Below are 27,088 nucleotides of genomic sequence, written 5' to 3'. Positions count from 1 at the left end.
CAAGTTCTCCTTTTCCGGCGAGGTACCCAGAGTTTTACTGGAGCTCATAGTAGAGTTCCCTTTACTAATGCACTCCCAGTCTCTGTAGGGGAGCGCGAAATGAATGTACCTCTATTATATTCTCGTCAGTCCCCAGTAAATATCATGGGTCGGGACTTGATGACAAAGTTGAATATGTCCATCTCGTTCACTGAGGATGGCATAGTGTGCTCCACCCCAGGAATGCATTATTCAGACGTGTGCAAAATGATCAGAGCATACTCTGGATGTGCAGCTATGAGAGCTATACCACTGGAGCCAGAAGTTTTCGCATATGGCGTACGAGTGCTTATGGTGGGATTGCCAGGCCTTGCAGACAAAACTGAGAGCCCCTGATGAGTTTCTATTCAGACCAAGAATACCCATGCACGAAGAGGAGGGACAAGTATTTCCCTTAAATGATCCAATCTGCCGCAGTGCGAGGAAAAGTGGTATTAGTTGAAGGATAGGACGATGAGGGCAGACCATGGTGTGCGATTGTCGCCATCGAAGAAGGGTATCGAGTGACTGATGTCACCGATGACGATCTGTTCGAAGAACACCCTGCCCTAGAAGAGACAAGAGTGGAAGTGAGTCTCATATTTTGGGTCAAAATGATCAGAAGGGAGGTACCACAGAGGATGATGTTGGCACTAAAACATCCAGAATACTTTGATAATGACATGGCCCAAGTGCCTGCCACAGTATGGTCTACTTGGCCTTATGATGTAGGTCTCCTGAAAGGGGCAAGTGAAGTGAAAATCAAATTAAAACCAGGAGCAATTTTACCACGAGCGCGACAATATCCCATGTCCAGAGAGGCAGATGTAGGAATTGCGAAGACTATCTCCGCCATGATGGAGCAAGGCATCCTAGTGATGTCAGAATCACCTTGCAACACAGTGATTTATCCAATCAAGAAATCAAAGGGAGGGTCCTGGCGTTTAATCTAGGATTTACAAGCATTGAATGGCATAGTCGAAGCCGAGTTCCCTCTAGTCCCGAACCCCTCCACAATTTTGTGCAACATACCCACTGAGGCAAAATATTTCGGTGATCGATTTGAAAAATGCGTTTTTGATTCCATTGCACCGTGACTCACAAGACCTGACGTCATTTACTTTCAGACAAATGCGCCTGAAAAGTACGAGGTTGCCACAGGCGTACTGTGAGTCTCCATCCATTTTCAACAGAGTCCTACAGATGGACCTAAGCAACATTGCGGTGGACAGTGTTGTCTTGCAGTATGTAGATGACATTCTGATCTGCAGCACCACTGAAGAGCAATGCAGGCGCGATTCTGTCCAGCTATTGACTATACTGGCTCAGAAGGGGTACAAGGTTGACAAGGAAAAGTTGCAGTACTGCCAACAGGAGGTGTTGTACATTGGGCAACTGATCATACATGACATGAGGAGAAGAAGATAACCCCAGAAAGGGCTGAAGCTATCATGAACACGGCCAAGCCGCGCACGATAAAACACATGCAAAGCTTCTTAGGTCTGTGCAATTATGTCAGATAATGGATCTTTGACTACACCTTGTATACCAAGCCCTTGCTACAGGCCCTTAAAGGCCCAGGCAACACGAGAAGAAATTGAGTGGAATGAAGAAATGGAGAAGGGGTTTACAGAACTCAAGGGGGCAATTTGTAAGGCCCCAGTTCTCGGGATTCCTAATTATGCAGAGAATTCTATCTGTTCTCTCATACTGATGGTAATTTTATGACGGCAGTGCTCGCACAACGAACCTTGTTGGGGTACAAGCCCCTAGCATATTACAGCGGGAGTCTGGACCGAGTCATGAAGGGCCATTTCCCTTGCGAGCAAAATCTAGCTGCTGCCGCGTTCGCTATCGAGAAGGCGTCATCCATTGTGATGCGGTGCTCCATGACATTATATGTTGAGCACTCTCTGTTCGCCATACTAGAGAAGCCAAAGGGCACGCTGACTTCTCAGAGAGCATCGGCCTATGAGGTGATTATCTCTAATCCATCGATCAAAATAGTGCGGTGCAAAACTGTGAACCCTGCTACGTTCATAGCTGAGCCAGTCACTGATGAAGAACCTGTGCACGACTGTACGAACTATGAGGAATTCTATGATGAGATCCCCAGGATAAAAGAAAATGCCCTGGCATGTGGAGAGATTGTCTTTATTGACGGGTCTTCAAGAATTAACCAAGAAGACGGACAAAGGTATACAGGTGTGGCCGTCATCAAACACATTACGAATGGAGAGTTCCAAGTACTTGTCAGTGCACAAATCCCATCTCATTATTCGGCACAGGCTGCAGAGCTAGTGGCATTGATACTCGCCATTGAGAATCATGCAGACCAGGAAGTAACAGTGTACAGTGACTCCGCCTATGTGATGTCTACAGTGCACGCAGGACTAGCGCGCTGGAAAAGGAGGGGCTACCTCCGAGCAGACTGCACGCCAGTGCAGCACGCAGCCTTATTGGACAGGTTGATCGCTCCCAGTGGGCATAGCGGTCGTAAAATGCACCGCTCATACCAAGGGGCAGATTTCGTGTCACGTGGAAATCATGAAGCGGACACGAAGCCAAGCGTATGGCATCCAAAACTGAAACAATGATGGACGTGAAGGTGGCACGTACCCATGAAAGAATGATGATAGCACGAGCCACTCCAGAGGCCTATGGCAATATGGGGCAGACTCTGCTAATGGAGCTCCAAGGGGAGGCACCTCAGGAGGAGAAGAATTTATGGAAGCGTCGAGGGTGTTCTTTAAACCCCTCTGACGGATTGTGGAGGCAAGACAGCACTGGTAAACCAGTAATGCCTGTCACCCTCCTAAAGGTAGCGTTAGAACAGTTTCACTACCCCATACACATGTCAAAGGAAAATCTTGCTGCAACGCTCACAGAAGACTGGTTCACACCGAATTTAGCGGAGCATGTTGCATTTTTTGTGGTAAAATGCATTACCTGCCAGCAATTCACCTCTGGGCACACATTAAAAGTAGTGAGAGGAGTCATCCCCAGACCAAATGGACCTTTCCAGCACCTGCATATCGATTATGTCGATATGATTCAGGTGTGTAATGGGTGCAGGTATTTAATTGTGGTGGTGTCCCTTTTCAAGATGGGTAGAAGCAGGTCCCTGTACACACCCCGATGCAACCTGTGCCGCAAAGTTTCTGGTGAGGGAAGTGTTCCCTAGATGGGGGGTGTGCGAAGTGATGAGATCAGATAATGGGGCCCATTTTGTAAACTCAATATTTGAACGGATTAACTTGTTGCTTGGTATAAGGCACAAGTTCTCGTCGGCGTATCATCCTGGGGGGAATTGGATATGTGAACAAATCAACGGCTTGCTTAAGGAAAGGATAGCCAAGTTGAAGCTCACATTAAGGAAGGGATGGCTGCACTGTCTACCATTGGCATTGTATACACTTTGGGACCAACCAGGCTCCAACCATCACCTCACGCCGCACGAGATAGTTACTGGTAGAAGGATGAGGATCGCCCTTACCCCCCGAGACAGAGCTAGATGTGATGCCCAGCCGACTAGGGAGGTTCTAGAAGAAGAGATGAAGGCCTATCTGGACTGTCTCACATCCAGCGCCTCTGTCATTTCAGGCCAGCTGCAGCGACGGCAGAAAGGGGACAGCACAGCACAAACCACAACAGATAGTGCTAATGCAGATGCAACTCACAGCCTGTGTGCACCCCTCATCTTCCCTGGAGACAGCGTCCTCGTGAGAAACTTTTCAAGAAAAAGATGGGACGAGCCAAGGTTTAATGGCCTGCTTATTGTGGAGGACTGCACCCCGTCTGCTGTCAAGCTCAAGGGCAGGAGAGCCTGGATCTTCTTAAATGACATCAAGCCCTTTGTAGGAGAGAGCCCTCCCGCTGCACCCAACTCCAAAGAATCTACAGACAAAGGAGAAGAACCTCAGCAAGTACAGACAAGATCCATGACGAGGAAAAAGGATGCATGAGCAGCAAAACAAAGACAAGGAACTTTTGTGCAAAATTGTAGCTTAAAATTGGACAGTTACCCTGAGAAAAAAAAGGGGATAAGGACATAAAAAACGAACACTCTGTGCATCCTAGTTGCAGGGTAAAGAGGAGCACACATCCAAAGCCATAACAACACTGATAAACTGAACTTGTTGAAATCACATCACGCCCATGTAGTACAAAGAATCAAGACCCTGTTAGACTGCCAATAAAATATTTCCTGAAAGGGTAACACAGTATCCAGAAGCAAGCAGTATCGAGACTTTGGTCACAGAACCTATGGAACATTCCAGCAGAAATTTAAAGTGGGATGTACTCAAATACTTTCAAATTGTGGTGTTGTTTTACCCGTCGCTCATAGGGAGAGAAACCAGTGTCACAGACTTTATTCAAGATCCGGCGAACAGGAAGGTAATCCCGCAACTGCTGACTGTCATCACAGAAGCTCTTATCAAACTGCCTGAATACAGCGAACAGGGCACAAATGCTACCACCTCAAGTGATCATCGATGAACTGACCTATACTTTATTTTTCCGAATCATAGAGGAGTGCCCAGGACTCATCGGAAGAACCAGAGATACATTAACGTTTATCAGAGATCCAAGAAACAATGAATATCTCAACCAAGTATGGTACAAATTAAATTGCTTGGTTGCAACCCACGCAGCGGGAAGGTGTAAAACTTGTTCACATCAAAAGAAGGGCTTGTGATCGGCCCCAACAAAACAAAGCAGATGTCCCTGTCTCCCTCAGATACGCAGCTCGCACACAACGTTATGCTCCGACTAGTCACGGACAATCCAGAAATGGTGGGAAGGCCTGCTGATGTTGACGTTGTCACCTTCCTAAGAGATCCAGTCAATTTCCTACACATGAGAACCCTTCTCCATGGCATCATGCTCCAAGTGGAGCGGTCTAATTTCCAGCAAGAATTCCTAAGGGGATTCCAGTGAGACCCTTTTCCCTGTGGGACAGATCGAGGAGATGAAGACTGTTCACGCTGCAAGGAAGGCCTGAGATCTAGAGGATAGAAAATCAGAGCAAATGTCATTAAAACCAGAAGACAACCAATATGCCTACCGGGTTTTCTTTCACATTATTGAAAACTTTCCAGAACTAGTGGGCAGACCATGCAACATTGATGTGCTCACTTTCCTCAGTGATCCAGCAAAAACGCTCAACTGAACAGACTCCTGAGGGCTATTACAGCGCAACTAAGAAGCAATTATGGACATCCACTGCTGAGGAGAGCCTTAGAAGGAGGAAATCCAAAATAGAATTTTGTCGTCGTCATTTCACTGTGGAGCAGATGGAGAAAAGAGACACTGTTCTTCAACTTGTGACCGAGAGACCAAGCGAAAGGAGCAGACACAAGAATTTCGCCATCATATTCTCCTTTTTCTTCATTTTTCTTATTTTTTCCTATTTTTTCATATGTTCACTTTTATTTGTATTTTTGTTTTTATTTTTACTACATTTTATTTTTGTGATTTTTAGTAGTTCCAGCTTTTCAGCTTTTCACAGTGAGCAGATTCCTGCATGTCCTCAAGGCCAAGGCAAATTGGAGTTGTCCCCTGAGACGGTGGTTACTATAGAAATGCAGGATGAATGTGATGTGCTGAAACGGTAGTCTAACCCTTCTCCATAGTTTAGCACAGGAACTGTACTGCATATCCAGAGACTGCTATCGGCACTCGTGAGAAGGGACATTTGAATAGCACGCATCACTTTGTTAGTTACTGAACTTTACAGCAGCTGACCAGAGCAAAAGAAGAAATAAATGACTGACTATGAACTCATTCGAAATGGGGGCACAGAACAGTAACTTGGTTTTACCCCCAACAGAAAGGCGCCCCCCGCTTTCCTGGGAGAAATTTCTACCAGATGTCTTACAAATCTATCATGTGTATATGTTTGGTGATCATCATTGTCTTTCTGTCATTAACAATCAGGACTGCCTTCTTTATTGGTGCACGAAGTGTCCCCCTATCTGTACACCCATTGGATAACGAACGTCAGGGGCCTACAAGAGCACCCAGACCCTATATAGTGATTCCAGTTCCAAGAAAGGCTAATGATGGAGCAAATGAGTTCAATTTGAATGTAATTAGCAGCGATACGTATACACGTGAGGTGATGAATGGAGAGAAAAGCTGGAGACAGGGTCAGCACTGAATGAATGAATGAATGAATGAATGAATGAATGAATGAAAATGCAGAACTGGCCACGGCACGCACCCACACACAGAATGCACATAAACAAGGGCAAGTGTCAATGACTACTAGGCCTCCAACGAAGGCAGCAGAGAAGGAGAAACTGCCTGCCGAACACCCAATTCCAGAGGTTAGTGGAGATAACCAAGAAAAAGAGAATGAAATGCCAAAGAAGGAGGAAATAGTAAAATACCTCAAAAAAACAGAAGTGGCCACGAAAGAACTCGCAGAAAAGACACGCATGCTAATAGGTTACTTGTTCCCATTTATCGTCAGAGCAAAGAAACTGCACGAGGAATTGAACAGAACTATAGAAACTATAACAGCAAGCACACCTGCTCCAACGCAAGCAACAAGCCACAGACCTACAACACAGCCACAGGTGGGGAGGCTGATGAACCAATGGTGGCTACGGGAAGTTTATGGCAGACTGCAAAAGGGAAGGGAAGGAAGCACAAATCCTTCCCCTACCACAGCGATACAGTCAAGGCAGCCTGCTCCACCAAGATACCCGAAATGGAAAAGCAGTACCGACGCATTCAGAGACGTAGTAATAGAGAATTACAGGAGAACGCTGAGAATCAAGAGAAACCCGCATGAAGATAACAGTGAACTAAATGACTACCTGGACAGCACAGCCCATCTCGGAAACAACATATGGTAACAACACATGAAGGAAGTAGGGCGAAGGCAGTCGGAAGGTGAATGCTTCATCTGTGCGCTACTACCATACAGCATGGGAAAATCCAAGATCTTCGTGGCTGTAGAAATTGATGTCCCTACAGCACACTGTATGTCACATGTGGCCATGTGTAACACCAGAGGACAATTTATGGGAAGAGACGCCTCGTTGATATGGGCCAACGAGAAGGATTACCCTGATGAAGACAGGTTCGTTCAGAACATCAAAACAAGAAGTAGGGCACACACCAAGAATCATGTGATTAGATATGAGAACCCTGACGTCAAAGGATCAGGAATAAGATGGGAAATAAACTCAAGACTGAACGTCCAAGGAAAAACGGCAGAAGAAGCTCAAATCTGGAAGAACAGAGGTCAAATGCAGATGTGGGGGTCAGTGGTTTCCCCAAATGGATGGGAAGAAGGAGTAGTAATCTGCCGAGCTTGGATGTCCTTGGAGCCTCCCAAGAAGCAATGGAAAACTCAGAGGTTATGCAAACCTCTATGGCCAAAATTGGTAAATCTACTAACATGGGTCGAAGACAGAGGAGGACCCCTGCAAATAGTACCACTGGAAAGTCCAAAACTATGCTTCAGAAGTAATTGCACAAGGAAAATGGAAGAGAATGTAAACTGCGGAAGAATCTTTGAAGCTCCAGGAATGACACAAGGTACCGCAGTCATCATGGACCATTACTGTACTGGGCGTGTGCATCGAAGGCATATATGACTACCGAAGAATTGGGGAGGCATATGCACACTGGTGAACGTCCACGTTCCTGCACTAGTGATTCCAAAAAATGACCTAAATCTGGACAGTTTCCTGAAAGCAGATGCTCATCTAAGGAAAAGGAGATCCGCGGAACTGGTATCCAGGATGAAGAGAGAAAACTACTTTTCCGCAAAATCCGAAGAGGTATTCTATTCAATCCCATTTGAACACAGGCTATTCAGCCTCACCTCAACAGTTTTCACCATACTGCTCCTGCCGCACATCCAAATTGGAGTGAATGCTAAATGGTTGCAAATAACCAGATGGGAGTTATTGCAGAACATCAATACCACAATAAAAGGATTCAACGTGATCAAAGAAGAACTGTGAGCCATCAGACTGATGACATGATCACCGCAATGGATGGAGGTGTTTGCGCAAAGATCGGAGAATCATGTTGCACATTTACACCATCACACGACAAAGAAAATGGAACCCTCACAGAGGCCATAAGCATGTTAACAACTCTAAAAAAAAACAGATGACCGATGAAACGGATGAAGTGGACGATGACAGCTAGTTCGGGAACCTATTCTCCTGAGTCCCGCAATGGATGGCTGATATATTCAAGTTCCTGGGAGCCTTACTAGCCATGGCATGGTACTGCTAGGATTCTGTGTTATCAAGATAATCATCACACAATGCCAGAAAACTGCAAAGAAAGCCATTGGGATGAAAATGATGGTCGCTGTCAAGCCAGGCTGGATACCAAGAGACCTGACAGATGAAGAAATAATGGACTTTGTGAAGGCCAGTGAATTTACGCCAGAAGGAACGAAGTTCACTTATCCCAAGAAACGAAGAAGGTACGAAGGAAAATGGATCTACTGCAGTCCAAATGGACAATGCCAGCTTATGACCTGGAACAAAGATGAACATGTCAAAACAGCATGGAGTTTGAAAGGCGTGATAAAAATATGGACTCCAAAGACGCACATGTTCACGCCATCATGTGCCAACCCTGAGGAGGATGAACAAAACACTGAAGAATCTAAAGAAACATATATGAAGAATGAAGGAGAAGTTTTCGATGAACCGACCAGAGGGCGGAGTGTAAAGGAGGTCCCAGACATGACCTGCACCCCTGCCCCTCAGTTAGAGCTGCCAAAAGGGTACTCGCCAAGGTACATGTTGTATGAGGAACAAATGAACCGACAGAGAGTCGCACTGGGACTTTGACCCGTGTACATAAGAAGATCCGTACCTGTTGAAGCAACCATAACTCGACAACCCTGGGCAGCGCGGTACCTTATCAGACAGCCATACCAGCCGCTGATACGGAACATAGAGTACCTACACACGGTCCACGAAGAGACTCCAAAAGCCTGAATGCAAGGCCAGTGGAAATGACTTAAGGGCCTGAACAGACTCGTGAATTAACAAAAGCGGCTATTGAAGACAAGCCCGCCAGTACGAGTAACTACGAAATAAATGTAATGGACACAGAGAATAGACAATGTTAAAACATACGGAAATGGTGCTACGGGACAAGATGGAAGCAACCGACCTGTTAAACGTATGTAAATAGGCTTGAAACGCAAGATGCTAAGAAATCGATACTGCTTGCAATGCTTAGTAGAAGATGGAGCGGGAAGCGCCAACCATATATCTACCTCAATAAGGCACATTATACAAGTGCGACTCCATTTTGTAAAAGCAGAAATGTACCGAGGAGGCCAGAGGCCTGGCAGGCCAAGTTTCGAAACCCAGCCAAAGGCAAGAGAAGGAGCGGAATCGAAACTCAACAATGAGCGGCTCATGCCTAGGAAATCACGGTCAACCAGAGAAGGGGAGGAGAGCATCAGCTAACAAGACTCAAAGTTCAGAGCATACCAGCCTGCTTCATGAAGGTCAAGATAAGAGAGGCCCATGCAGGTGGCTAGGCTAACACAGAATTAAATGCACAAAAGGCTAGAAACTGAAGCAGATTCACAGTGAACCAACACGTGACCAGCCAGGCACGAAGAGGTACCACCGCCTGATGTCATCCAGAACCCAAGGATTCCATAACTTTTCCTGATAAGAGACTATAGTTCCGAGACCATACCCAGCCAACTAATTGACACATAGCCCTAAAACATTGATGGATGGAAAGGAGGAAGGTTGAATCTTGGGGCACTAGGCACCTGGGTGTCTATTCTGCATGCTGCTAATTTAAAATGGAGATTTATGTCTAGGGGTGTAACTTGCTCAATCACAATGGACCATGTAATCTAGGGTCCTATAGGCACTGTAACCAATGAGACGTAGTACTTGTAGTGATGTCAATCACGTGTGTTGTAGAGGGATGGGCGTAGACACCCACCCGATTAGAGTTATCCAATCCACATGCTTTATTTCTATATACAGATATAGCACCTATACTTAAGTTACCTTTCCTACCCAATTATATTGCATGATGATTTTTTATAGAAATTAGACGTCAGTGATGATGATTTGTGCCTATAAGAATTGCTGTTCTACCAAAGTTTGCGGAAGTCGGAGCGAGACCGGTGATCACACTACAGCCGATTCCCATTTATTTCCCTGTTAGATGTATGTATCATTAAACAGACTTCCCTTTGCCAAACTACTGAGTCCTCGTTATTGAGTCGTGCCGGAGTAAGTGAATCCTGCACCCCCTTTCCTCACATGGTGCAGCTATCTTGTCTTACAAGTTCTAGAGGGTGAGCGCTGACCTATGGGCCCGTCAGTGATTTCCTCTCCTCGTGAACACAGTGACTTTAAACAATCCTTTATGCTCTTTTCCAGATCCTTATATTGGTCCCAAAACCATTTTATTGCGTTATGCTCAACTCCACAGCAAGAGTCATTTAGTTGTGTACGCCACTTAATGTATGCAGCTTAGGCTGTCATTTGATTTGTCATTTATCATATGTTATTAGCGTGGCTTTTGCTTATGGTGCTACTGAAAGAGAGGCAAGGATTTCTGAGTAGCAACAAGCAGATTCTTTTTAGAACAGAGAGAGCTCTGTAAACCATGCATGCGCTTTGCCACAGTCACTCAATTATGATTGTAAATCTCAGGCTCTCTTTTATTTTTTCTGGGAGTTAAGGCAAGAGGCAAAATTGCAATTGGGTTTGAGTTCAAAAAGTACATAAGAACTGTGCTCTCCAGTCTGCCGCTAATTCATCTCCACTCCACATCTGTAGCACAGCGGGTTTGCGAGGACAGTCAGCACAAGCAATTAGTCTGCCCTGGAAGCAAACACGCGCTTAACATCATTGCAGGCTTTCCCTCTCTGGCTTCGCCGCAAGGGTTCACTGACCGATTTTATACGTGTGCTGCCTCTGCCAATTGCTTCAGGGTGTAACACCGGCTCCACAGGTGAAAGTAGCGTTAACAGCCTACTCTTGCTACTATGCCACCACCGGCTCCACCTAAACAATCTCCTGCTCAACCTTCTCCAAGTACATGTTCTACGCAGACACATGTCCAGGTTGACACGCCTTCCAGACCTCACCAGCTATGTTTGTGTTATCATATTCCCATATATACATACAGATGTATTTTACAGATCATTTTACTGCTTTCATGGATTTTAACCATTGCACTTTCAATTCACAGTTTTGTTCTCTAACTTTTTTTACAGGTGCTTGCCAAAGAAATGTATTAGTAACATACATATGAACATGTAGAGTGGATCGTAGATGTGAACAAATGTCAGTGATTAGCTGTTTTAATGCACTTTATATGTATGCATGTACAATAGGAGGTGGGAGACTTTGAGGCTGTTGGGGGTGACTGTATGTTCCCTCCCCACTCTGCTAATGTTAGGTTAAATTATGGGTTAAACCCTGTACTGAATAGTTTCAACAACTTGATTTGTTTGTCACCTGTCAGTTTAATAGAATACCGACTAGAACATTTCCAAATGATTGCTGCTAAGGTAAATTACTTTTATGTTCTCCTACAGGAGGAGCGAACACTTTTTCAGCTGGATGAAGCTATAGAAGCACTAGATGCAGCAATTGAGTACAAGAATGAATCCATCACACGCAGGCAGCACGTCCTGCGTGCATCAGCCAGCATGCTGTCCCAATGTGAAATGAATCTCATGGCCAAACTGAGCTACCTCTCTTCCTCTGAGACACAAGCTTTACTCTGTAAATATTTTGATAAGGTAATCCATCCTCTGTTGTATGACCTTATGCTGAAGCCATGCATTGCACCAACATTCCCCCAGCTAGATGGTCCACTGCATTGTTTTGTAATTTGTGAATCCTTGCCATACTGAACTAAGCATATGATTGTATAGGTTAACGAGCAGTCATGGTGGAGTCAAATAGAACATCTTCAACCTGGGACAATACTTAAAATCCCTTAAAAGCTTTATAAAAGCAGGCGCGCATTTGCAAGACCTGTTCCTGCCCCACTATGCCACACCTCAGCACGGATTGGACTGAAAAACTAGCGCACATAGAGGGGCTTTTTCTCTGTTTTTCTTTTTGAATTATTTTTGGGGAATTGTGCTGCTTGCCTCCTGGATCCAGAGGTTCTTGTGTGACAGCCCATGCAACGTAATGAGTTTTCTATTGGGTCTTGGAAAAGCAGGTTTGCATCAACGGGTCTGCACCTCGGTTTAAAGTGTTCAGGGCCTGACCAGAAATGTAAATCTTTGCTAGTTGTTTGACACTTACTTCCTGTGCTATGGGTGAATGGCTGGTACACTGGCAGGATATTTCCCACCAACCTCTTCTAACTGAGTTGATTCTATTCTTGAGGGACTAAAATGAGTCTAGGAAGGGACATTTCACTGCAGCCAAAGTGTTGACACTTTCCCTAGCCCCACAGCCCCAAAAGCTACTTGCACGGTCCTGATAGGGGTTGCCACAGCACTGCTAGGGAAACCGACGAGGCCCTGGTCAAATTAGCTATGTCCCTTAACTTGCTTTGACCAGCAAGTATCCAGGTGGTAGTATTTGCACCCTACACTTGCCGTCACAGTTCGTACAGTGTGATGCCTCTCCTCTTCCTCCAAGGGCTGTATGCCCTTGTCAGGCTGATCCCTTAGCATTTAGCTACTTGGCTTAAGGGTCCCAGGGAAACATCAATCCTTGGCCATGTAACACAGGTCAGCAAAGCATCCAAGGGTCAAGTTAACATACATCACATTTCTTAAGAACTCCCACAACTCTCTGACAATTATCACGTGACCCAATTGTGGCACACTGGTTGATCCTGGTCAAACCTTGTCCCCACTGCTTTGCTGGATGAGCTACAGAGAAAATGGCTCTGTATACCTAGCCTCCATGAACCAACAGATTGCCAAGACGGATGCTCTATCAAAATTGGATTCTGGTTTTGTGCTGCTAGGATCAAAGAACTGATTTACATCAGGGTTCTTTTGTGCCACATGTGGATTGAATTGCATCGCCTTCAACACCTTCTAGACATATCAGACCCCTTTTCTATATACTTACTGTGAAAGCTTCATGAAGCAAGGTCACAGACAACAGACTTAAAGATCAAATAAAAGATATTTATTAACTTCAATGTCAGGATGGTAGAAGGCCCAACTTGCCCTATAGTAAGGTGGGATTTCCCTAACTGATGAACGAAACTAAGGGAAAGTCTGAGTTCAACTTAAAAGTCCATCTGTGTCCAAAACCTATTCTTGCCCTCAAAACTAAAGCTAACCAATGTGTAGGGATGTTAATAACAAAGGAAACAGTGTTCAACTCAAAAGCTCTCTCTCAGCTCTCCTTCCCCAAGTGCAAAAAAGTTCCACAAAAGTCTCAAGATTACCTTTCTCACGTTCAAGGCAATACAGTTCCAAACAATCCTCGGGGTTCCCTTCGGCATGTTCCAAGCAACACAGTTCAAAAACAGAGGTATTGAGGCTCAGTTCTCAAGACGGCACATGCAGTTCTTCAAATCACAGGGTTCTCTTCCCCAAGACCTTTAACTCCGCCATACTTTTTTCAGAATTTTCAAAAGTGCAACATAAGTCACCCTGACCCTCTTCCTGGTTTGCTTCACCAGTTCACTTATAATGCTTCTTCTTGGTTTGGTTTCACAATGTCTGAGGTTTTCCTTATTCGGGGCTCACTGGTCTAGGCGCATTTGTCGGACCACACGGTCCACCCATTACAGAGCCTGCAACCAGAATTCTGAAGGATGTGAGGCGGCACGGTAAGGTGTAAGTAGAGTTCTTTATTTAAGGAGCTCCCCGGAGCCCTAGTGCAGCGCAGCCTTCTTTTCAAAACATCAACCGCCTCGCTTTGGTCACGCGGCTCTCGCTCTAAACAATCACAAGAGAGCGCGCGCGACCGCAGCGAGGCTACCATACAAATCTCTACACATCTTCCCCCTCTAACAAAACAAATAACCTCATATATAATGAAGACAGTAAGAGAAACATAACATAACTAATTATGACCAACAGAGTCATATACAAGAAACTGGCTAAGGCAGAAAAGAATTAAATGTACAATTTTGTGCATTAAATTTTGACATGAAAATCGTATTAGCATCTCAAGTTTCGTAATCTCTCATCCACACAGGCTTTGATCTAGACCTATGCGAACGTTCTTCATTGACTCTCGCACCAGTACTATTGTCCACATTCACTGCTCTTCCTTCCAGCTCCTCACCCAACTTACTCTCTTCCCCATCACCCACTCTTGCCAACCTTCCTTTTGACCACACTTCTCCCCCTTCCAGGATGACGTTACTCTTTACGGCACATATCTTCTTCGGTCCCAGGAACTTACTTTCCACACATTTGTTCACTAGTCTGGGATTTTTTACATATACCATTTCCCCAACCTTCCATTCTTGTTCCTTCACCCTCATCCTGTCATCAAACAACTCCTTATTCCTTTCCTGACTCAACGTAATGAGTTTCATAATGTGATCTCGATCAATATTAACTACTTTGGCCATTCCCAGCCATCCTGGACAAAGCCTTGTTCCAGGTTCCCTACCTTTCATAGATACAAATGGAGATACACCAGTCACAGAGTGTGGTGTAGTGACATAATTCCATGTTAGCATCCTTAACACCTCCCTCCATGATTGTCTCGATTTCATGGCCATCTGCAGGCCCCCTTTTATGTACCTGTTGACTCTTTCAACAAGACCATTCGCCTTGGGATTATACAACGCGGTCCTAGTGTGTTTTATGCTATAGCCTGCAAGAAATGTTTTCTTTGCCACAGATACAAATTGTACCCCGTTATCAGACACAATTTCAACAGGTACACCTTCCTTAAGAAAAACTCTCCAAGAAACCAATCAATTCCTTAGCCGTAACCTCTTTTACTGCTTCCCATTCAAACCATTTGGAATGGAAGTCTACCACCACAAATAAAAATTTCAAACCTTCTCCCAAACCTGCTACAGGACCCATAATGTCCACTGCTAGCTTGTTCCAAGGCTGGTCTGGTACCACACTAGGTATTAACGGAGCTTCTCTTACCACTCTACATTTGTCACTTGTTTGGCAAGCCATGCAATCTTCGACACACCTTTCTGCACTCCTGTCAATTCCCGGCCACCAATAGTTCTGCCTTAATTTCCTTTTCATAGCAGCTTCTCCGGGATGTCCCTGATGAGCCAGCCTTACTAACACAGACCTGAGGGATTGTGGAGGGACAAAACACCTTCCTCTTCTTAGCCTGTTTTCACACAAATTCAACTCATCCTTTATCTCCCACCATGTATTGAATTTACTATCCAAGTCTCTTTTGGCTGGCCAACCCTTCACTGTCCAACCCTTTACCAGCTTAAGGTCCTCATCTGAATCGTCTTCCTGTGTCCACTCTTCCTTACTAACTGCACTTTGTATTTCTACCACTACTGACTCCTCCTCTGTCTCCCTTTCTTCCATAGGTTTACTGTTTACCGGCAGTCTAGACAGGCAGTCCGCTAACACATTTCTCTTTCCGGGCAAATAGCTCACATCAAAGTAAACATTTTGGAGTCCTAAACCCCACCTGCTTATCCTTGGAGAACCCATGGCCCATCTTCCACTCTCAAACAACTGAACCATGGGCTTGTGGTCCGACCTGACAATGAATCTTCTCCCCCACAAGAAGTACTTAAAATGACTCACCGCCCAGAACATGGCCAACGTTTCCCTTTCAATAACGGAATATTTGCACTCCGCACCTCTCAGCGTCCTAGACGCAAATGCAATAACTCTCTCTGTATTTTCCCTGTCATACTGCACCTATGTCGCACCCAGACCCAACATACTCGCATCAACCACCAAAACAATCTTATCCTTGGGATCAAATCTACCTGTGGATGGTGCTCCACTCACTGCTTGCTTAATACACTCAAAAGCCACATCACATTCTGCTGACCATTCAAATTTCGCACCCTTCTTGAGCAACATTCTAAGAGGAATAGACACTTTGGCAAAATCTTTCACAAACCTATGGTAATATTCGGCCAAACCCAAAAATGATTTCACTTGCTCTTTATCTCCTGGCACAGGTGCGCATTTCACTGCCTCCACTAAATTCCTCTTAGGCTTCACCCCTTGTTCACAAATCTCATGTCCAAGATACTCTACCCTGTGCACCGCAATCTTACACTTTCTCCTTTTTACCGTCAACCCTGCCTCGCTCAATCTGCTCAACACCTGTCTTAACACCTCATCATGTTCTTCAGTGGAACTAGCATATATCAGAACATCATCCTGAAACACGATAATGTTCTTTAATCCGTTCAACACCGTCTCCATCACCCTTTGGAATACAGCTGCCGCCGAGGCGAGCCCAAACGGCATCCTACAATACTTAAATGTTCCGAACACTGTAATGAATGCCGTCAAATGTTGAGAATCCTCCTTCAGTGGAATCTGATGGTATGCCTGGGAAAGATCAATGACTGAGAATACTTTGGCATTATTTAGCACAGATAATTTGTCACCAATTATCGTCAGAGGATGTCTATCTATCAAGATGTTCCTATTCAGATCTCGCAGATCTACACACAGTCTAATGTCTCTGTTTGCCTTAGCGGCTACCACCACCGGCGACAGCCATTCTGAGCTTTCACTCTTCTCTATTATTCCTCTTTGAAGTAACGACTCTACTTCTACTTTAAGTTTCTCACTCAATCCATGAGGCACTGGCCTCACCATGTGCACCTTTGGACTGGCGCCCGCCTTCAGCTGAATCTCATGTTCAAATTCCTTCAACATCCCCAATTCCTCTCAAAACACCATTGGGTAATCCTTCTCCCACTTGTCTTTTAGCTCGGCTACATCAATAGGCCTTTCAGCATTCGCTTGTATTCTAATTCCCAACTTCCACTGTTCACCCCATCCCAGGAGTGATGAACCTTCTTGAGTAACATATACTTCTGATTTGCAGCTCCTCCCTTTATACTTGATGGAAGCCTGGAACATCCCCACAATTTCAATTCTCACGTTCCCATATGCATAGGGTTCTAAATTGTGCTCTTTCAAAAGTTTTATGTCTCCTTGCATGCAACTCAGAAATGTTGCCTTCAACATCAAAGTCCATGGGGAACAACTGTCCACCTTCATTGTCACCACTTTTCCATTGACCATGAATACATCTGTAGGTGCACCACCCTTGCTTGAGACTTCTGATACTTCCAGCACATGCTTTGCCTGGCTGCTCATTCCCATCGCTTGATCCTCTTTTTGTTCAGGTACTCTTCCGCCTGATTCAATGTTCTGCACCATCCCCGATTCACGGCAAACCCTCGCAAAATGCCCCTTCTTCTTGCATTTCAAGCACGAGATATTCTTGGCTGGACAAAACATACTTGTGGAAATGTGACGGTTGCTCCCACACTTGTAACATCTGATTTCCTTGTTCAGGACCCCCTTGCGGAATCCCCTCACCGCAGCCACTTCTCCCTCCTGCTTGTCGCCTTTCATAGTTGCCATATATTTATGGGTCTGTTCCATGCTTCTTGCCGTGTCTATGGCTGACTCCAGTGATGCATCTTTTGACAATAGCCTTTCTTGTATCTTTACATTATTCGTGCATCGGACCAATTGGTCTCTTATAAGAGAATCTGTGAGCAGTCCAAATTCACACGTATGGCTAAGGGACCTCAACGCCGCAATAAAGTTTTCCACTGGTTCTTGTGGATCTTGTACCCTCTGGAAGAACTTCTGCCTTTCAAACGTTATGTTTTTCTTGGCTTCAAAATGGACTTCCAATTTTCTTTCTGCCATAGAATATTGGTCCACCTCTCCTTGGCCCTGCTGTGGAAGATCAGGTAATCCATCATAAACACTTCTGCCCTCCGTTCCCAAATTGTGGAGTAAAATCGCTTCTTTTCTCGCCGATGCAAACTTATCCCCTCCTATAGCAATCAGTTAAGTGTCAAATAACTTCTTCCACCTGTCCCACCTTATTGGTGGAGTACCAGGTTCTGACAAACGGTGGCGGGGGTGACATACTCGCTGCAGCCATTTTTATGTGTTATTCTGGTGTTCTTGTCACACCAAATTGCACTAACTGCACCAATTCCCAGACTTATGTCACTTATTGTAATCTCCTCTTTGCCCTTGCAAGTCTTTCAGTTGCTTCTAATTATACAGTAGCAATATTTCCTCTGGTGCCCAGCTCAACAGTCTTGATACTCCTCCTACATGGTATCCTCTGGCAGGCACTTTCCTTCTGTTTTGGCCTCTGGGTGGCCCTGCATCCACTCGTTACTGTAAATTGTGCCTCCCCCTCTGGTTGTGCCCAGCCCCCTCTCCCCCTTCGCTCCTCACCTTTCTGCCCAATGAGAGCCGGGGTGGGCGGCACCAACCAGGAACAGCTGCGCAGGCTCCGATCGATACGTGGCTTTTCGTAGCAGAGGTGGGGAGAGCGTCCTCCTGCAGTGCTACTGGGACCGTCCCCCAGCAGCGCCACACTCCCTGGCCGCCGCGGAGACAGTCCCCCTGCAGCCCCGCACCTCTCCGCTCGCTGTGCGGCTTCCGTCGGTGGCAAGGACCCGACAACAGCGCCGTGGACGTACCGGCACCACAGCTTTATCCTTTAACCTGGCTCCGTGCCTCGTCGCCAATGAAGGATGTGAGGCGGCACGGTAAGGTGTAAGTAGAGTTCTTTATTTAAGGAGCTCCCCGGAGCCCTAGTGCAGCGCAGCCTTCTTTTCAAAACATCAACCGCCTCGCTTTGGTCAGGCGGCTCTCGCTATAAACAATCACAAGAGAGTGCGCGCGACCGCAGTGAGGCTACCATACATATCTCTACAAATCCCCCTAGGCTCTACAGCCCAAACAGGTCACCTTGACTTAATTCCACTTTGGTGTATGTGCAATTTTACACTTCTCTGGCTTCCCCTTGCTAACAAAGTTCTAGACATCGGCATGGCCCGAGCCCGGATTTGGTTGTGAATGAAAGGTGCCACGCCTAGACGTGAATGCAAGCATTGGCGTGTTCCACGCTTCGAAGGGGCTGTGAGCGGTAGCCTGAATGAGCAGCTGGATAAGACGATGAATGCCGACCTCTGCCACATATGGATGGAGTAGCATTGGCTGACCGATGCCACGTACCGACTGGATTGGGAATGCTATCCAGACCAGATTTGGATGGACTCACAAATGCCTGCTTGCCCCCCATATAGACAGGTCGACGGAGTGGCCGGGGCCGAACTTGGACAGGGTTATGAATGTCAGTGGGCGTCATGTGTGGAAGGGGCTGTGAGTGTCGGCCGGTCCCAGTTCTGGGCGGCGATGCTTGCGTGCCCCACCTGGAGAGAATATGAAAGTTTAGTGCCTCGCTTCCGGACAACAATGCAAATTAACCAATCCACTAACAATTTCACCCCTCTGCACACATCTCTTAAACTCTAACCAAACACAACCACAAGCCTGTAACACAATCCGCACAAACTTAACTACACTGCAACAACAAAACAAACTACACATAGACTTGCACAACAGCACACGACAACTACCGACTGAAAAACACCCCAAGCCCAGCCAACGTGTTTAACCGGGTTGAGGCCGCCAACAGCACATCACGGCTCTCTTGCACTTTTCCAGCTTATTCCCACCAACTCACCCCCCTTTTACCCGCTCTCCCTTTTTTCAGAGCTGCCAGAGCGCCAGGGGACCATAGTGCGCGGTACAAATATCCTTTAACATTAACATTCTCTTGGTTCTTCATTATGTGTTGCACACCTCTTGCCAGTCTTTGGCTTGCTGCACTGCATGCACTCATAAAAGTTCAATTTGCAAAAGTTCAAATGCAAGAGTACTTGCAACCCTTACCGGTGGCCCCTAGCGCCTCCACCCATTTTTACGCACGAGTGTCCCCTGCGGGCCACTCTCCTTTCCACAGATAGCCTGAGCTATCGGACGATTCCCAACTCCTTGAACCTGTTTGGCCCTTTTGGGGTGACCCTCCACCAATAGTGGGATCTTATTCTTCGTGTCACCCACCTTCGTGAGCTGCTACAGCCTCTGCAAGAGACCCTGTTTTTGCCCTTCTGCACTATCGCGTGCACCAGCATTTGAAAGTACTCTTGTAGGGACAGGACCGCCTCTCAGTTAGGGCTAATTTCATGAAGAATTCCCTAAAGTCTATTTGCACTGCTTGTTTCCTTCCCTTTTAGGTTATGGATCCATTCTGTGCTCATTAACCCTTTAGGCCACTTGGTTTTGTATATATGTATTGTAGTAGGATTGTGTTGGTTTAAAGGTATTGCTATTGATGATTATTACTTTGTGTTGAAACTCAAAGGCCTTGAATACATTTATTTATATTTCTCATATATATACACCTGGCTGGGAGTGATTTGTAAGTGTGCTTTACTCTGTGTGCTCATTGAGGTCTTTGTCACCCTCACCCCTCCTGAGACCTAGTCTTGACCGCCGCCAATGCTACCTTGATTGGCCTTGCTTGTCCAGATGGTTGCCCTGTTCCAAGAAACTAGGCTGGCCTTCTGAACCTCTGCCCACCAGGTCAGAGTTCAGAAATCTATCTTAACAAATCCAGATGCCAAGATTTTTGCTAAAGTATTAGCAAACGCAACACTCCCACATATGACATATCTTATACATTCGGACCAATCAGGTTTTATCCCAACTAGATCCACAGCCCTTAATCTACAACGCCTCTTTGGTATAATATCCTAGATGGACCAGCAGGCTCAGGCAGTAGCAGCATCGCTTGACAAAGAGAAAGTGTTAAGACTCTTATGTCGCGGAATTACCAGTTTGGGTTATCAGCCGCTTTGAGTTCAGAGGTTACTTTATTAAATGTGTTGGACTCCTGTATACAAACCCGACAGCTAGAATAAGGACCAGCAGGGCTCTTTCTCAGGCACTTACACTTGAACGAGGAACATGACAGGGATGCCCATTTTCACCATTACTGTTTGCACTCGCAAGAGAGCCAATGGCGCAACAGATGAGGGAACACCACGCACACAGGGGCATACATATAGCGGGACCACCCCAGATTATCTCCTTATATGCAGATGACACTCTATTGTATATAAGGAATCCAGAAATACACTTGGGACCGGTCATGGAGGAAGTGAGCAAATTCACCAATAATTCAGGCTATAAAATGAATATCACTAAATCTGAACTGTTCCCGCTAACAGACAATGCTAGAATGCCAACTGAGCTTGTGGGGCTCAGATGGACCCCAACAAGATTTAAATTCCTAGGGGTGATGGTAGCCTATATGAACTGAACCATGAGGAATACATTAATACCCTTGCTGTAAAGCTGGAACTCTGGGGGAAATTCCCGATGTCATTGTATGGTAGACTATCCCTTCTAAATATGGTAGTGGTGCCCAAGCTCTTGTATATTTTACAACTATACCAAGTTTTTTCCAAAACTGATCCATAGTAGTGCATTTTGTATGGGGAAGTGAGCGCCTCGTATGTGCTGGGAGAGGTTAACAGAGCCCTATGAACGGGGGGCCTTGCTGTCCCTTATTTTGAATTGTATTACTTAGTGGCCCAAGCACAATATGCAAGCTACTGGTACACACTAGCCCCCAGACTGGTACACACAAACATAGAGCAGTACGGAGCTGCCCCAACAGACCTCAAGGCAGTCATCTTGGGTGACCATTATAAGGAATCGTGTGCATTTGACCCGGTGCGTATGACAGTGAAGGCATTGGCCTGATTGTTGAAGCGCCTAGAAATTGCGGTCACATATAGCAGAACAATTGGACTCTGGAACTGCCCTGCTCTTCCACCCACTTATGACACCAACATTCAGATGTCCTGGGACCGGACTAAAGAAATGGTCTTGGGTGACCTATTCCCTGGGGGCAGGTTCGCGACACAAGATTTCATGGAGACGCTAGGGGCGAGCACAGTTATGTTACTGTAATATTTCCAACTCGGGGCTGCAGCATGACTGAGATGGCCATCATTTCTACAAGAGACGGAATCATGTGAAAGTATGGAGGTGATAACTTCAAAGGACTCAGGGGACAGGTCCCACAACTATACAGAGCGATAAAGCCCGTGATATAGGCCGCTCAGCCCAAACGGATAACGACAAAAGCTAAAAGGGAAAGTGATTTGAATGTGGACATAGACAATGCAAAATGGTGTATATTTGACAAGGGAAGGTGCATTAAATGCTAAATTGAGACTAATCCAATTTAAAGTATTGAATCAATTGCACTACACCCCTGCTAAGATGGTGCGTTTCATCCCAACTGCAGAGGGGATAGCTGCATGAAATGTGGGCGAGAGAGCACAGATTTGTTCCGCAAACACTGGACCTGCCTCTTTGTGGCACGATTCTGGCAGAAGGTTGCGGCAATGCTGTAAGAGATGGTTGGGGTAGCGCCTACACTACTCCTACATAAATACCTTTTGGGCGTTATTGGGAAAGTTTCCACACTTAAACGTAAATTGTTTAATCTATCATGCATAGTGGCAAAAAGATGTATATTGCTTAAATGGAAATCGAAAAACGCTCCCACAGCTGATGAATGATTTAGGAAACTGACATATTTAAATGAAAAAGAAGTGGGATATGCAATGTCTGTACCTTGGGTATGCTCCCCAAGGGACATTTGGGGCCCATTCGGACATACCTTGAAACATTACCTGCAAAGACTTGATTGTGTAGCAATACAATTGTAAATTAAGTATGATAATTGAACCAACACATGCAAGTGCAGAGAAGAGCGAACGGATGAGGGAGTGGGGGTGGTGGGTGTAAGTGCTTGGTGTATCAAGAGCTATGGAGTGAGCAGCTATAAGTGCTTAGATTGAGTAGTCATCCGGCAATAAGGTTAGTGCAGGCCTGTGGTGACATAGGCCAGTGAGTGCCAAGTCAAAGGGCTGGGGTGGGGGGTGGAGGCTGTAGGTGATTAGGTGTGGAATGCCAGGAGGACACATAAGAACCCTGGTCACCAATCTCAGCAACTGTGGGATTTAACAAAGGAGGGAGGAAGGGAAGGAGCAGGTGAAAAGAAAGGTCTTGAGGAGCTTCTGGAATTTGAGGAGATCCGGCTCAAGACGAAGAGGAGGGAGCCTGCTGTGGAGAGAGACCTGCCACCAGCTTGCTGTTTAGCGAAGCGCTTAACACACAGAGAGTTGGTACCGGAGGAACGTAAAGATCTGGAGGGAGAGTATTTAGTGAGGGCAAGTTGTAGATCGCGTGGTTCCTGGCCCCAGACAGTCTTGTGCATGATGCAGAGGGATTTGAATTTGATCCTTGCAGCGCAGCAACCGGAATACAGTGGATAGTCTTTAGGGCTGGAGAGATGTGGTCCCTGGGCTTGGGGTCAAGGATAAGTCTTGCAGCCATATTCTGGCTTAGCTGCAGGGGTCGTAGAGAAGAAGAGGGTAGCTTACGGAAAAGGCGATTGCAGTAGTCTAGCCTAGAGAGAACCAGAACTCTAGAGACATTGAGCTTCTGGGTAAAGGAGCCGGAAAGGAAGAATTCCTTTGAGGAGGTGGAGTTGAAAGTGGGACTTCTTGACAAGGTCCTGAATGTGAGGGATGAAGGAAAGAGAGGAGTCTAAGAGGACTCCAAGGTTTCTGGCTTCAGGTTAAAGAGAAGGGGGAGAGCTCATAGAAGTTGGCCAGAGTGACGGATAGAAAGAGGGAGCTGGAGTCCCAATGGGAAGGATCTCAGTCTTGCTGGCATTGAGGCAGAGATCATTGGAAGTACACCAGGACTGAGTGGCAGATAGGCAGTCGGGGATTATGTAGGAAGGAAGAGAAGGGTCAGAGGGAAGTTTAAAGAAGAGTTGCGTGTCATCTGCATAACACTTGAAGTTTGGGGAGGTGGAAATGAGGTGTGCAAGCGGAGCAAGGTAGTTGTTAAAGAGCCAGGGAGAAAGGTTGGAGCCCTGGGGGACGCCGCAGGTGGAGATGGAGTTGGGGGAGGAGAAGGAGCCCAGAATAACTGGTCATTAGTGTCATTTACTGTAACAATTGTAAGCCCGAGCAACTACTATTGAAGCAGTCCCCTTTTTAAAGTATTGTTGATATTTCCTATGTGTATTCGTTAATCTGAAAGAGTAAGACCTTACCTGCTGCGAGAAACCTGAAGGTGTCTCGCAAGTGGTACGCCGGAGGGTGAGATGCGGTATCCCCTTCCCAATAACACCTTTTCCCCCATCCTACCAGGTAGCTTACCTAGGAACTCTACCCCCACCCACGCCCCTTTTCCGACACAAACACTTTCTCGCGGACAGTTCACTGTGAGCAACAACGGACTAACAACCGAGCCGTATACCTGACATGTCTCAACACAAGGGTAAGGCAATTACTGATAATTACACACACCTGACTTCCATAACACTTCCCCACACGGATAAAAGGCGGAGCGCGAAGGCACACTCTGAGCAAGGCAAAACACACAAGAAGAAGCAGCAGTTCCGAGATGGCAGTTTAAACTGAGGAGAAAGGCGGCGAGACCAGAGAGGGCTGCAAGGAGGGACCTACCCTTGACCTTTTCAGAGAAGAACCTTGACTTTCAAGAGGCCTCGAGGAAAAGAAACATAAGACCTGGAATAACAGCTGAAGAACGGTGCAGTGTGTGTTGAAGGTACACTGGGCCCTCCCGCATTGATAACCAAGATGGGGAGAAGCGATTGCCGCCGTGGTACTATCCTTGACTCCGACAACAAAGCAGACAGTAAATTCAGCACAGCCGGTGAGACTAATAGCAGACCAGACTGTGTTACGATCAAGTTATTGAATTGTGTTCTGGAAGTCAGGTGTGTGTAATTATCAGTAATTCCCTGACTTTGCCTTACCCTTGTGTTGAGACATCTCGGGTATACGGCTCGGGTGTAAGTCTGTTGTCGCTCACGGTGAACTGTCTGCGAGAAAGTGTTTGTGTCAGAAAGGGGGTGGGGGGGTGAGTTCCTAAATTGCAAGCGTCAACATTGTATGACGAAAGATGACTCGTATGTGATTGAACTTTATGAAACCGAAATAGGTACCATATACAGAGTGGTTCGGCGCCACAGGGGGTGCTCATTCGAAGGTCTCTTTGTTATCCAACTGAGCGTGTGAGAATTGGTGAACTGTAACATCAAAGTTGTCCTGCAACGGGTCAAACCAAACTCTGTGCACATTCGAAAGTCTTCGATAGCTAATACGAACTGTAATTGGTCCGAGCCCAGCTGATATGATTTGAAAGGTTATTTATAACATGTTTAATACCGAAGGGTTTCTAAGCGCGCACCGGGGATCGAACTTGTGTTGCTCAGTGTCATCTTGCTTCCAAGGCGAGCGTGTTGCTGCTGAGCTATCCTCCTGAGACTGAGAGAGATTAATTGTGAAAGGGGATCCGAGCCCGACTGAGGGGGATCCAGGGTTAACCGTGAGTGACCCGAGAAGAGATATACGAATGGTAATTGGTCCGAACCTGGCTGAAGACTAATTGTGTAAAAGGGATCTGACCTCGTCTGAGGGAAATCCAGGGTGAACCGCGAGTCACCCGAAAAGGAATTGTGGAAGAAAAAGGGGTCTGAGCCCAGCTGATGGGGATCAAGGGTGAAGATTGAATCGCCCTACTTGAATACTTGAAAAGGAACTTTGTTTGTTTGATTCATCAGGCCCTCTGAAGCAAGAGACTTTTGATAACTTGAGAGACTTGGGCGTAGAAGGCCATGATGTTTGTAATGTAACTGTCCTTGTGCCAAAGAAGCCCAAGAGTGTGCTGTGCTTGAGTGATGTTAGGGAGAATTCTCCAGAATGGCTAATTTCCCTTACATGTTGAGTCCCTCAGCAGCTTTGCTGGATTTCTAGGGTTTAATTTATTTCACCTGGTAAGAGTGCGAGCCTTTTTTCCCACTCTTACATGTGTTTTGCTGTGTGCTGTACATTTTTTGCTCATGGACTATGGAGTCTCACCCACTCCATAGGCATCATCTTTTTACTGTGTGTCACACAGAACCTTTAGTGCAGTGACAGGGGGTTGTCTTTTTAGACTTCCCACTTTAAACTCCATTTTCTGGGACTGACTACTGTCTCCCAGAACATGTAAAGTTGCCATTGACTTTACTAGTCTTTTTAAAGTTGCAGACCCAGTACACCCTATCTTCCAATCGAGTACTGGAAGGGTTAATAGCTATCCCTTTTTGTCTAATTCTCATGCAACATTTTTATGTTCCCCTTTCTCTAAGATTTGGCTGGTGGCAGTGGTATCTACCCTTTTTATTCTACCGCAAGCTATGAAAATAGCCTCGGTAGCGTTAGAGGCTATGGTGGTAGCCTCAAACTCTAGCCCGCTGGACCCCTTTTATTTTTATTTGGTTCCGTTCAGGTTTATTCGCCATTTCTTTTTGTAAAGGTCTTTCTCGTGTTTTACTCTGCGCGCCAAACCAGGTTTGGTTCCTTTGTTCGCCGTCCTTTGGCGGGTTTCTGCACCAAAGCCCTCCTTAGGCACCTGAGTGTCTGGGTGGACAGGATGTGAGTGAGGGGTTTGAGGCCCTCTGCACAGGGTCTCCTTGGAGACCCAAGTTGCACTCTAGTTTGATTGGCAGGTGGCTGTCCTGCCAGGACAGCCACCCTGCTATGTGATTGACAGCCAGGTTGTGTGAATGGGGGATTTGTTGCATAAAAAGCCAGTCTCTGGAACTGGAAGGCAGAGACACCACTGGATCGAGAGAACCAAAGAGAAGCTGAAGGAAGTCTGCTGCAACTACTGCACATCCTGTTGAAGCACTGCTGCAGGTCCGAATCGCCCGAAACTTCGAAGACAGAGAAGATCTGCAAGGAATCTTCTTCCCTTGAGCTAGGTGGGAACAACCAGCTCGCCAAACACCAAACGCTGGCCTCCCTCTCCTGGTAGAATTTGCTGTGCATCGCTGCAGTGAACCGGATATCCAGGAGGAACGGAACCTGTTTGGGTTTTAAGGAGCACACCTTTTATTCAACGTTTTGCTCTGCTGCTGGCTTCTTCCCTGGGCAGTGCAGGACCCTCCCGCCGTCGTCCTTGTCACCACGACTGGAGCTT

The 27,088-nt window shown here is 46.2% G+C and overlaps 1 protein-coding gene across 1 annotated transcript in view; it reads left to right on the top strand.

Annotated features, from left to right (window-relative positions):
* KIF7 (kinesin family member 7) overlaps positions 1-27,088 on the top strand; it is a 797,909-nt gene that overhangs the window by 645,749 nt on the left and 125,072 nt on the right. The window contains exon 15 of the mRNA XM_069624313.1: positions 11,591-11,797. Coding sequence (XP_069480414.1) covers positions 11,591-11,797 — 207 coding nt within the window. The remainder of the gene's footprint in view (positions 1-11,590; positions 11,798-27,088) is intronic.

This window comes from Ambystoma mexicanum, chromosome 11 (genome assembly GCF_040938575.1).
Source record: "Ambystoma mexicanum isolate Mex_15411 chromosome 11, UKY_AmexF1_1, whole genome shotgun sequence".
Classification (NCBI taxonomy): Eukaryota; Metazoa; Chordata; class Amphibia; order Caudata; family Ambystomatidae; genus Ambystoma; species Ambystoma mexicanum.
This window is presented reverse-complemented; position numbering and strand designations above follow the sequence as displayed.